The sequence below is a fragment of the Anastrepha obliqua genome, chromosome 5, assembly GCF_027943255.1.
Source record: "Anastrepha obliqua isolate idAnaObli1 chromosome 5, idAnaObli1_1.0, whole genome shotgun sequence".
In the NCBI taxonomy this organism is placed as follows: domain Eukaryota; kingdom Metazoa; phylum Arthropoda; class Insecta; order Diptera; family Tephritidae; genus Anastrepha; species Anastrepha obliqua.
Window position 1 is genome coordinate 49,625,108 of NC_072896.1, and position 12,917 is coordinate 49,638,024.

Genomic DNA, 12,917 nt, shown 5'->3' on the forward strand with positions numbered 1-12,917 from the left:
AAAAGGACTGAATTGGTCTCAGAGATCTACTACACGGTCATCGGCATCCCCAGGACTCTTGTTAAGGGGGAATTCCGCAACTTACTTGTCAGAAAAGCGCAGAAAAAATGGAACGCCATTTCATCATGCGCTATTTCGAAAACCCGTTGGCCCCAGTACAATACATGAAAGACGCAGAAAGTTCTAAGCACCCCACGCCTTTCAATTTCCAAACTCGTAGCTGTTTACCAGTCATTGAACGATCAGGACACATGCGAAAAAGCTAGGTTTACCATTTAACCCCCGACGATTAAAGTCACTGGGTGCGCCTTTCGTTGACAGCCTGGGGTAGTCCCTCATTCTAAATCCCAGCAATCTTCTCCATTACGTCAACAGTTCGGGCTGGCTGTAGATATCTACCTGTTCGAGGTCTCATAATGGTATCGAAACGGCGTTTTAGTGCTACTCAGGGAGTACGAGATTGGCAATTGAACCATTTCACCTACCTACCTACTCTTAATTACCATTACTTTACTGTAGTTAAGCACGACTAGGTGTTCTACGCAATCGTGTACAATGAGAAAGTGAGAAACTCCAGAAAGAAACTTGATAACCCACGCATATAAAGCCGAAAAGTACAGCCGGGCTTGAAACGACATTCACCGAGAGCCTGTAACCACATTCACCAATTCTCGCCCCCTGAATGCCGTTATCGCCCCGCTTCACATACCTACTCACACTCATCTCATCTCATACTGTCGAGACAGTGGCTAAAGAAAAGGGTCTCTAATGCGATTAATCTGACGCATCCTGTTCAAGAGTCTTGAGCGTGTCTTAATCTTACCGGTCACTACTTTTGCATCTTGGCAGCTGTCTTAAAACCCCAAAATATGATAGATGAACCGCGAGGGGTAGGCACAGACTAACCGATCTGCCAACAGAAACGTACTTCTATCTCAGCCTATAGACGAGCGAGCAAGGACAAGCTTTTCGTAGGCATAAATTTCGGCTGGTTCCCAAAAAAATTCTATAAAGTGAAAAAGCATCAAATGTTTTCAGTGCACTATGGTCTTTGTTAGTGCCCGGTTTCAAAACCCACTGTCGGCATAAGACACTAAATGATACAAAACTTATGCGGTAGCTCTTCGATAGGCAATGGCAGACCTCGTAAATAATCATCTGCCGTTCTGAGGCGGCATAAAACTATATTTCTCTCTATATGTGGAAAAGCATTAAGAGGCACACCACAAATAGGAAGAGGATATAGAACAGAGGATATAGGCACCAATCATTGAAAATGAACCTGTCTGAGCTGTTTCCGAAATAGCTCAGTCATTTCTGGATCTATCCTACGAAACGCGTGGATAATATATTAGGTTGAGACATTTAATTATAATTTATTATAATTCATTCAATTATAATTAAAGGCGTAGCATCGACCTCTCGGAGCCTCCTACAAAAAAGTGATTAGCCGCAAATTCACATCACCAGATAGGTTCTATTGATTGAGATTGATTGTTAGGTAGGATGCATGGCTGCTGAGCCCAAGCTCCTTGAAGGCCTAGCCGTTCAATTTCAGCACACAAACGGACAGTAAGCATTGCTCTGCAGCTCACTCGAAGTGGTGATTCTTGTAAAAAATGATCCAAAACTGTCACTACTCCAAAGTCCATACAAAACTGTTACCGCATTGACGAGACTTATTTCATTTCGGTGTGGTATGCATTATCTCCAGTGGATAAGGATGTCAGTGCCACAATAACGTAGGCTTCCAACAAAAAGCTTATATTTGGTCTTCCATGTTTTAAGTTTTTACTTCCCGCTTTCCATTAAACGTACCCGAATTCTTCAGGCTTAAAATTCTAGCTTTTGGGATCCCTTCAAAATTAACTACAAGTATACATAAAGTGAGCGTGAGAAAAAATTTAGTAGTTTCGAGCATATACAAAAAAAAAAACATACTACAAAGGACACTTTGTCATTCAAAGCTAAGCTAAGTGCATTGTGGAGCGTTTGTGAAAATACCTGCACCAGCGCTCGCCATGAGCGCATGCGACATTGCAGACGGGAAAAGTAGTGCAGGAGTTGCTCTTGGTGCAACAGCCGCAAACACCGTAGCAAATGGTGAACATTCACGATCACAGAAAGACTTTAAGTTCTGTACAGCAATTTGAGTATCGACAGAAGTTTCTCCGCTCTCAGTCGCGGTGGTGGCGTCAATTAGCTCTAGACGCTCGGTTTCAGTTGAAGCATCACACACAACATGGTCAGTCATCTCGGTGCCAACATCTCTGCTTTCACGAATTTGCGTTTCATTATTTTCTGTTCCTGTGGCAACTTCGATGGTTTCAGTTTCATCAGTGTTAGTGGAATTTTCGCAGGTAGCCACTACCACATTTGTGCTCGTACCACCAATAAGTACTGGTTCCGTTTCGACTGCGACATCTGCACATAACAGGCGCTTCGTTTGTGTCGCACGCGGAAAGCATAGGACTTCAGAGAGTTCCATCGTTTGTGTACCAATATTTGTGCCCATTTTAGCACGCAATTGCATAGTAAACTTTTGTTTCATAATAGTATTTACTTTTTAATAAGACCTGAGGCACTATGTGGAATACTTTAATAAAATATGCTTACCTCTTCTTCTGCAAATTTCAGCTGATCCTTCAAGTCAGACTCGCGCTCCACAGAGTCTTGCAAGTCCCGCAGCAATTGTAGTGGTGGCTGTGGGCTGGCATCCGCCGATGTAGACTTGCCGATAATACCCAACATGGGTGTTTTCTTTTTGCCGGGATTACGCAACTCCTCAGCTTCAGCCTATTAAGAATTAATATTTCGGTTATATGGCCACAGAAATGTGCGGCAGAAACTGTAACTTACTTGCAATTTACGTGTTAACTCGTTTGAGAAACGCAGCTCTTCTTCAAGTTTGTTGACCTTCGCCAGTAAATCTGAATTGTAGCCATTCTGTTTTTCCTGTTCCATTATCTCCACCTTGCGTTCGTATTTCTTTAACTTGAAATTGAGTATGCGACAGTTCTTCGTCATCTTTTCTAGGTCCTTTTGAAGGTTTGTTTTCGCCTTCACTTCATCATCGCGGTATGTATCTTGCAGTTCATCCATTTCGGCTTGCAAATTAAGAATTTCCTTTTTCGCTTCCTGGTTATCCTCCATCAATTCCTCACACAACTGCTCAGCCGCATGCAGTTTACGTTTTAACTCATACTCGTTGCTTTTTGGATTATTTTCAATATCTTTCATGCGTATATTCAGTCTACGCTTCTCTTCATTTACTTTTTCCAATTGCTCTTTCATTTCATTGACTTTTTGCTGCAGTGCCAGAGCCTCTGAGGCTGCGGTCCGATTCGAGGCGGTGTCCATAGAAGCTAGCCGACGCAACAAAATGTCACTTTTCTCGCGTTCGGCACGCTCAGCACGCGTTTTCATCGCTTCGTAGTCGGCGCGCAACCGCTTCAGCTCGTCCTGCAGCTCTCGATCGTTCGGACCGACCAAAGTGGTTTCAGTCGTTTCCGTCGTAAGGGAACTTGTGTCGTGTGTTTGTCTTTTTTGTGCAAACTTGCTATCCTTGATTTTTAGCATAAATTCCACATCTTCGGCAGATTTCAAACGCCGCGCTTCCTCCTTCTGTTGCTTCAAGGCTGCCGTCGTTGTCGAAGTACTTGAGGACGATTTGTTTGTTGACGAGGATGTATTCGTTGTTTTTGGACCATTTGTTACTGCAGCTGGTACACTCACTGATTTTGTTGCGCCACTAGCAGTTGCTGTGGAAGTACTTGTGGAAGTGGAATTTGTTGTGGATGCAGTACTCGACGTTGGTATCTTCTTTGGTGGCAGGGAATTGCGTTTGGCAATAGCTTCTGTGACTGAGGTGGTGGATTTGCTACGTTCTGGTCGATCAGGTGGCGCTTTGCTCTCAGTATCGCTGGATGAATTGTTATCACTACTTTAGTAACGGACGGAATATTTGGGGGAACAAACAAAAAGCGAGGACAAAACCAAACATGAAGCACTAGCACATTCAATATCTACACAGCGGCGAGAAATGCACACATTGATTATTTTTAACTTACTCATCGCTCTTCTTGGAAACTGAACGCTCACGACTGGATTCTCGGGAGTTTTGACGCTGTTTCTTCAGCAAATTCATTTTACGTACCCGCTCGGCGAGGCTGTCTGTGGAGAGGATAATTAGCTCCTCTGGAATAGTAGAACGCGAGGGTGATGATTTGGATGACGACGAGGCTGACTTCGAAATGGAATCTTCACCCTACGTGCATATTCATTATTATTATTGAAAATAAATACAATGGAAAAAGCTTAATTACTTGAAAAAAGAAATGATTTGTAAAAATATTTTCCGAAAATGTGGAAATTTATAATTTTAGAATCCAGTAACGATGATCTAAAGAATATTATGATTTTGTAATTTTATTTCCTTTTTCCGAAAATCCACCTTTAATATTATATAGGTACAGTGGAACCTCTCCTAATGGAGACCTTTGTTAGACTCGCACTTACTTCGGATAGAAATTTTCTCCAATAACAAGCCTTGGGTAACGGAACAAATTACCCTCTCTTGAGCGGACACATCTCTTTCGGGAAGAAAGATCAATTTACGATGAGTGGCCGCGCAAGGGAGGTTTCATTGCATATTTATATAACAAACAAAACGTCGCGCCCAAATCTAGTGAAAATTTAAAGTGAATAAGAAGCTCATTCTGATCATCGAGGTTGAAATTCCTTCATTTTCTACCTCCACTCTCACTCCTAACACCTTTATTTTTAATATATATCAAAATATAAAATTTAGACGATGAGCAGATTTTTTCCTCCACAACCTACGATCCAAAATTTAAATAAGTAGAGACAGAGGCTAGTTTAACTTCATTTACAATAAAAGGATTTTAAGGTTTAAGATTTCATGGAAGGCGGCACAATAGCAAAATGGATCAAAGCAGGAATATGAAAAGAGCACTGCTAATGTATTTGGGTCGAGCTTCTGAAAATCGATACCTTTAAAAAGTTATCCATCATTTTACATTCGCCGATGCTTATCTATATTATGTTGGAAGGTGAGGACTTACAGTCCCACTAATTCAAAACTGGCTAGAGTTCTAAACGCCCTGAATAAGGACAACAACGACCAGACGAACCTCATGAGGAAAAGCAGTGTTATTGCAGCATTCATAAGGGATGCCATGAGCTACTGGGAACCATAAAATACCTATACAATATAAAATAAGTCAAAAGGCACATCAAACAGATTCCTTAATTTGCGGAGTCAGGTATATGAGTTACATCTTTTACGCTACTGTCTCCGTTTTACTCTAAAAAATGTATGTATCTTTTAGTTTTTAAGAATTTTCTTTCACTGTATCGCTCTCCGTAGACAAGTTTCGCTTCCTAGAATTTATAGGGCCTCGACAAGACTTGTCTTGCGTTTGTTTCGTTAATCTATTTGATTTCTGACAGAGGAGGTGATAAGCTGGCCGCTATCAGTCCTAAGTAGTGGGAATGCCCACCTGTCGTTGCTTAGGAACAACGCAGTCTGACTGCTTGGAGCACCATCTGTGTTTCACATTTTTCTAGCAGAAGGATCACGCAGATGGTTGAAGGCTTCACTAAATTTGGTGTGTCTGCGCGAATACCGCTGTCGCCCGCTTCCTCATGCTGGCGCCACTGATGCAATGTGTTCTTCTTTGTTTTAGTAGCCACAATGGAAATAATGCGCTGACTATTGGGCGGGAGTAAGGATGGAAAGGGTTTAAGAAATGAGTTTTTTTTTTAGAAACAGGGAAAGTAGGTAAATTTGGAATAGCACGGTCCTCGTGCTTTACGGGGGATTAGAACCACAACCTCTGGAATGACAGGCTAATTCACTTACGCTAGACTACCGAGGCGGTCAGTATAAATTACCGTCTTTGGTTTAACGGCAGAACAAATTGTTTGGGAAGAATATTAAAATCTCATCTAGCCACACCTGTCTCCATATTAACCGAAAAAAAACCTCAGAGCATCAATCCAGGGGCTGTAGGGATTTACAGATTTAAATCTTACTAAATAGATGCATTCAAAATCTTGAAATTTTAAAAATCTACAATACTTCTATAATTCTGAAAACAGTGGTGTATTAGTCCCAATGGAATTAGGAACTGCTCCACAGGAAAGCAAGACATATACATAAAGTTCTAAGGTTACACAAATATTGAAATGGGATTGTGGATAAGCGGAAATTTTCGAAACACTCATGCCTTATTGCCCATTGCACATAAAGACCAACGAGATAATTTAAACAATACTCTATCTTCCCTCTCTAAACTTCCTAAATTTTTCTTAAGCAGGATCCATTCTCGGTACATTCGACCCAAAAGTATAGCATCTATATTTAGCGAAAGCCAGAAAGTGACAGAGAAAATTCTCGTACTATCATCATCCAAGATGCCTTCCAAACAAGATGCTCCTAATGGATCGTCGATTATAGCTATGGTCATATGTAGTCGCCGGGAATTGTGCCCGAAATTAGCTCTATAAAGGCTCGTAGTTTACTCCTCCTCTACTTGAGAAGGAATTTTGCTGCCACCCTGTCAGGCCTTTTCAGGAAGAACTTGGTTGTTTTGCAGGTGTCCGTAATACACCAACACTTTTTATGGACTTTTTCAATGAAACTCTTGACTAACCCAACTATCTCTGCCATGTTGGCCGAGAATTTGGCTCCAATTGGACGCTCTTAAAACCGGGGTTCGCTAATCTACCAATTCGTTACCGCAGTATAACGGCACTCACATGAGTTCATGCCCACCTTGCAACGGAGTTTTGTCTCAATTTATAATACGAATACATTCTTACAAAATTTTTTATAGTGATTTCAAAGACCTTTAAGGGGGGGGTAGGGTCACAAAATCGAAATTTTTTTTCTTCACTCATCTTATAGTAAATCATTTCAAGAATGTTGTGTCAAAATTTTAAGTGGATCGGAGCAGAACTCTCAAAGTTATAGCCTTTGTAGGCACTCTACCTCGAATGCGAAGCATCGATAATTTCTCAGAGTCATGTTTTCAAACGCGTTTTACTCGAAACGACTTCTTAAAAGTCGGTGCCAATCACAACTCCGAAACTATTCAACCGATTCTTTTCAAATTTGGCACACGTTTTCTAAATCAAAAATACCTCCCCCCTACACTGTTTTTTTTTTATTTTTTGTTTTTTAAGGTTGTTTTTCACTTACAAATATGGCGAAATTTTTCGCCAAAAATGCTCGTTTTACGTTTTTTTGCCACCAAAACTACAAAAATGAAAAAAAAAAAAATTTATTAATGTAGGGGGGAGCATTACGTCATACTTTAACTGAAAAATTCGACTTTTTTAGTTTCAGATGATTCTACGACGAATGCCGATTGGCACCGCAGAGCACCTCTCGAAAAACATATCTCCAAAAAAACTCTGTCATGGGCTTATTTGTCAATATTTTATTATTAATTTTTTTTTTAAAACTTATTGAAAAGATGTACAATAACATGTAACTGATTTTATTAAAGTATCTTAAGCCATATTTCTGTAAAAAATTCACAAAAAAAGTGTTTTTTTTTTAGCGCTAAACCCTACCTCCCCCTTAAAGCAACTTGGCATTCCCCAATTTTATGTCTTCGCCACCTTTCGCTATATATCCACTCACCTACTTTAAGCATTGCAAAGACTTTCGATTAAAAGACCGTTGTCGTCATACCTATGGCAGTAAAGCATCTGAGGTTGCTGTCTAAATGTCATGTAAGTCCATTTTCCGCCTTGCAATCATCGATGTAGAATTTAGAATGGATACTAGGAGAAGCCTTAACCAGTCTGTGTTCGATATGAATGTAATTGCCATAAATAAGATCTTCCTTTGTCCGCCTATTTTAATGATATTTTATTTCAACCGTAATATTTCTTTTGTAACATCTATGCTCCCTTCCGGCGACGGAGTTGACGGAACATATCGGATAAGATACAATTCCGAGCTCGACAAACTGATACATAGTGGAAACGCAAAACGCTTTATAAATAGTCAACGAATCGGGTATCTGGGGCGCATGTACAGAATGGGTGATGGAATGATGACGATGACGATGCATCACAAAACTTCTTAAGAACCCAGTTCATTCAGTAAACCTAGTATGTGCCCTTCTTCTTACCCTAAGATTGAGAATATGAGATTTGGAGAAGTTTTTTTAAAATATGAACATTTTAACTACGCTCATAAGAGCCGCCAATCCACCTCATACATTCATTGCACTCTTCCTCGTGGCTGGCTGACCTCCAGATTAAATGTTGAGCTAAGCTACGTATTATAATTTATATACTATTTGGAAATTCTTTCCACCACTCTTTTACCTCATTTAGATCCAGCGCCGTCGTATGCCGTCGTGTCGGCACTGGGATTTTTACCGTCACATCCACATCATTCTCCTGCGTACGTCCACTGGAACGTGTGTTGTCCTTGTTCGACTGATTGACCGCCTCGTCGATGTCCGGAGTGGAAGTCCATGACTGTGGACGCCGCTTTAGTTCTACATTGAAGTGGACAACTATTAGATGTGAATTGACCAACAGTGTGGTTGTATGCATTGGCGTTACGGTGTTACGTTTTTTTGTCAAATTTAGTCAAAGTACAGATATTGCAATGCAAATTGGCGATACGATGCGGTGCAGTGCGATGCCGTGCGGTGAGCCCGAATTAACGAGACGATTACACGATTACGTACGTTTGGAGTTACGGTGTTTTAGTTGATGTGATTTTGTTATTTATTAATTAGCCAGAGACATAACGTTTACGATAACGATTACGTTAAGATGTTATTGAGATTATGTTCGTACAAAAGTTGTTGTTGGTATCCACAAAATTACAAACCATTTATGCACACGTATTGGTATCCGCAATCAGCAGCGACGGCAGTGTTTTACAGTGTGTCAAATTGCCAACATACAAAAATATTTATGTGAAATATTCAAGAAATGCAATTTAATGAAAAAGTACGAATACTCAAACAAATTTTAATGATACTCGTATAACCAATGCAGAGGTATAATGATTTTTGCAGGGATGTTGTTACATTTCACAATCAAAAAATCAAGTGCATTTAAATGAGAAGCTTAAAGGATGGCACAAGTACAGGTTTTTTAAAATCAAATATGTACAAAATTAATTTTTTCCTGATGAAGCTGACAAGGGCAGCCTTTCAGAACAATTTCGAAGTATTGTGGGCAAAGGCGAGGGGCAAATGATAATAAGTTAATAAAGGTAGGTGAACAACTCCCCAAGTAGCACTAAAGCGCGGTTTTGATACCATTATGAGACGTCCAAAAGGCAGATATCTACAGTCAGCCAGAGTTGTTGATATTATGGGGAAGACTGATGGGATTTAGGTTGGTGCACTGTGCCAGGCTGTCGAAGGAGCGTCCAGTGACCCTAATTGTCTTGCTGTCGAACGAGGGAATTTACAGAGAAAGTACTCAACAGTCTTCTCTGAAATGTTCCCACCGGTCCAATGACTGATAAACACAGCTGCGAGTTTGAAAATTGAGTCCCCAGAACCTTCTGAGTTCTCTGTCTACTGACTCAGAAAGTCCTAGGAGCTCAATTGTTTCTAAAGGATTTTCGAAATAGCACCTTTTCCGCCCTTCCCTGAGAAGTAAGTTATGCAATTCCCCTGTAGCAACAGTCAGGAGGATGACGATGACTACCCAGGAGGTCTTGAGACCAATTCAGTTGACCCCTTCCTGACAAGCTCATTTCCCTCTTTTTACCCGTACGCCCAAGAGATTTTATCTACTCATTCTAGGAGTTGACTAGTTTTTATCTACTATGACCCACGCTAAGTTAATATATTTCACATGAAATCAAAATAAAATGTCTACTAAGGCTTTATTAGGAAGAGTAGGCAATGCCTTCAGTTGACATAATTATTAACCCAATTTACCAAGACCTTCGCCTTAAGGCGTTTTGTCATAGTAGGTATAGAATAGAAGGAAAGGAGGTTTGTACTTCGACTTGAAAGCCTTTTGTACCCTCAACACAATACCTATCACAATACTTCGTCCAAACCAAGTTCCCTTAATAAACCTAGGATGGAGCTGGCTGCATCAAGTCGAAATTCTTACCCCTTATTCTCAATATGGCATCACCGAGCAGATGTAGTTTGTAGTGCTTCCGGAGATAGGTCGCAAACACGACAGAAGTCATTGAACCATATCCCGAACCTGCGATTATGCAATCTGCAGTGACCGGTGAGAATACCGAATATAATTGCACGCTGCTAATATATTTGTTATCTCTATGAGCTCAAAGACTTAATAATAGTAACAATAATTCTATATCTGTAGAGTGCCCAAAGGCTGACACTTAGGCCTAAAAGATATTTTACCTCCTACTACATGTTTTAAAAGTAGTTAATACTAGTCCTACTGACTTACATCAGGATCTATTTAGCCTGGTTGTTCCCTACCTTAGACTGGAAATTAGTTGAAAGCCAAAGTCTCTCAGTATATTTTTCACCTTGTGGACAACAAGGAGCATTCTTCATTTCATTGGTTCTATTTGATCTCGATTAAAGATGTGCAGTATTGTCTTTGCCAAAGCAACACAGTTGCATTATATATGATCTTTGGTTTCACCATCTTCCAGAGAGTCTACATTCTGTCTCATTCCCAATGTGAATTTTTGAGAAATGTTAATTTAAGTAATAGTGGCCAGTCAGAAAACCTGCTATTTTACTGATGTCCACTTTCCGCATCTCTGAAATGTCCACAATCGATCAGATATTCAAAATACGCCAAATCCATGAAAGGATAATCGACACACACTTGTGGTGTCCAACTGGCGCCGGTTAGCACGAAAAAGAAACGACTGGCGCGCTTTGTTAAACTCGGCCAAAATCGCGTAAGCGGTTATCGCGCCAATTAAAAAGATGAAGAGACTTTACGCATCTTATGCAGTTGCCTATGGTAAGTAAAAAGTCTTATAAACCCTTTGACTTGACGGAGTTCTTGTGTGACTTCCCAATGGACGATTCTTAAATTATTTTCCCAACTATTTACCCTGCATTTAGTTTCTGCCCAGTTGATGCCGCAGTATGGTTCTCTGCCGTGAAAATCTGCTACCGATGCCGCTACCGAGTTCATTAGCAATTTCATTGCCTTTTATTCCACAGTGACCCTGAACCCAACAAAGTACAATTTTATTTGTTGCACCAAATTGATTTATATAGTTATGGCATTCGTGCACTAGTTTCGATTCCACAGAATATGAAGCTAGTGTTTTTATTCAAAAAATGACCTCAAAGGAAAACAAATCTTTGAGTGCCTCCTGACTAACTCTTAGAATGGCAATCTACTCATTTCGGAGGTTTCTTTCTGAATTGCTCACTGCACATACTTCTGCTTGCTAGTTTCCAAGAAAACTACCCATCGGTTCAGTCAGCTTTGTTTTAGGTGCATATGCGTATATCTCAGCGCCCATGCCGTCGGGTGTTTTCGTGCCATCTGGACACCATTTACTTCCTGAAAACTGTCTCCTTTCTGTCTCCTTTCAACAACAGAGATATTCCAGTTTATTGTCCAGTTCAATACTGAACCTCTTTTGAAATTTTATGGCCTTACTTATATCATCTCTGGAGAGTTTGGCAAGTGGAAACTGAGAGCTCAACAATTCCGTATTCATATTCACTAGTCTTCAATAGTCATATTAAATACTTATAGGAAGCGCTTGGCGGAATGCTCGAGCATCACCTCTATCGCGGTTGCAAGGTGGTGTACGTCGCTGCCGTCATTAGGATGATCCTCGATACCCACACAACTGTTCCATATGCTACTATGGACCTAATTATAATGGTGTACATCCCTCTCAGGACTCTGCGCTGCAACACCATGAGGGACTTAGTTACTTGTGACAACAGATTTGTGTACGCAAATTATCTTTTGTGTTTTTTTTGTTTTTATATTTTTCTTTTAAGTCGCATAAATGAAGACTCCACTAACTGAGCTCTTAACCGTAAAAGTGTCCCCAATATCAATGATGGCCCCACTCCCAAAAAAAGCTTCAAACATAGCAAACTAGAGCTCCATCGAATGCATCGGGTTTTCTAAAATATTCTTGGGTTTCCGAAACCCAGATGCGGCAATATGATGAATTTGAAAATGTGTCTCATAAAAAAATATTCCGCCCAACCAATTTTAGTCTAATTCAATCTGCACTTTGGCCCAAAATGAGCGGAAATGAAGAGGAATTTTAAAGCAAATAGTGAGAGATCTTTGTGGGGAACTCTCCACAGAAGGATTCACGAAATGCTGAGTCTTTAAGATCATTGGTGGATCGATGCTAGACCGATGATAGATTACCATGTTTGGCCAATCTGCTAGGGTGAGAAACGAAACTGAGCGACCAGCTTCGGCTGCCACGCCAACGGTTACTCGGAAGTAGAATTCTAGCCACTCATTTCACACGCATTCACACTTGGACGAGTCAAGTCGTTGTTCAGATGGCAACGAAGCAACATGGGAGAGGACTGCATTAATTTTTATCATATATCACCAACACAATCTCAGTTTTTTCGTAAACAAACCGCTGGCATGACCCCGGTGACGTTAGCCAATGAGCTGATTCTTTCAAATTCACTGAGAGCGGATTAACGGTCTAATCTTGGCCACACCTTCTGAATTCTTTTCCGCATGTGTAGATGTTCCTGAAGTGAGTTACAACACTCAAGCGACATGCTCGTCAGTACACACCGTGTGACAGCGGGGACCGTGGGCATTGTCTGCTAGCAAGTCAATGTAGTGAATGTTTTGAATCAAATTTTGCACAGCAGCCGAAGTTTGTGTTTAAACTATTTGTTGGGCAGGGGTAGGATACTCACAGCCAGTCAGGATGTTTGGCGAGAAAGCGT

At 40.6% G+C, this 12,917-nt stretch overlaps 1 protein-coding gene across 4 annotated transcripts in view; it reads right to left on the minus strand.

Annotated features, from left to right (window-relative positions):
• LOC129247115 (myosin-9) overlaps window positions 1-12,917 on the minus strand; it is a 45,696-nt gene that overhangs the window by 12,860 nt on the left and 19,919 nt on the right. The window contains exons 4-8 of one of the 4 annotated variants that reach the window (XM_054886053.1): window positions 8,368-8,561; window positions 4,071-4,267; window positions 2,860-3,943; window positions 2,618-2,796; window positions 2,005-2,549 (exon numbers count right to left, since the gene is read on the minus strand). In XM_054886053.1, coding sequence (XP_054742028.1) covers window positions 2,005-2,549; window positions 2,618-2,796; window positions 2,860-3,943; window positions 4,071-4,267; window positions 8,368-8,561 — 2,199 coding nt within the window. Of the gene's footprint in view, window positions 1-2,004; window positions 2,550-2,616; window positions 2,797-2,859; window positions 3,944-4,070; window positions 4,268-8,367; window positions 8,562-12,917 lie in introns of all 4 variants that reach the window. The other 3 variants (XM_054886051.1, XM_054886052.1, XM_054886050.1) reach the window with 3 other exon arrangements.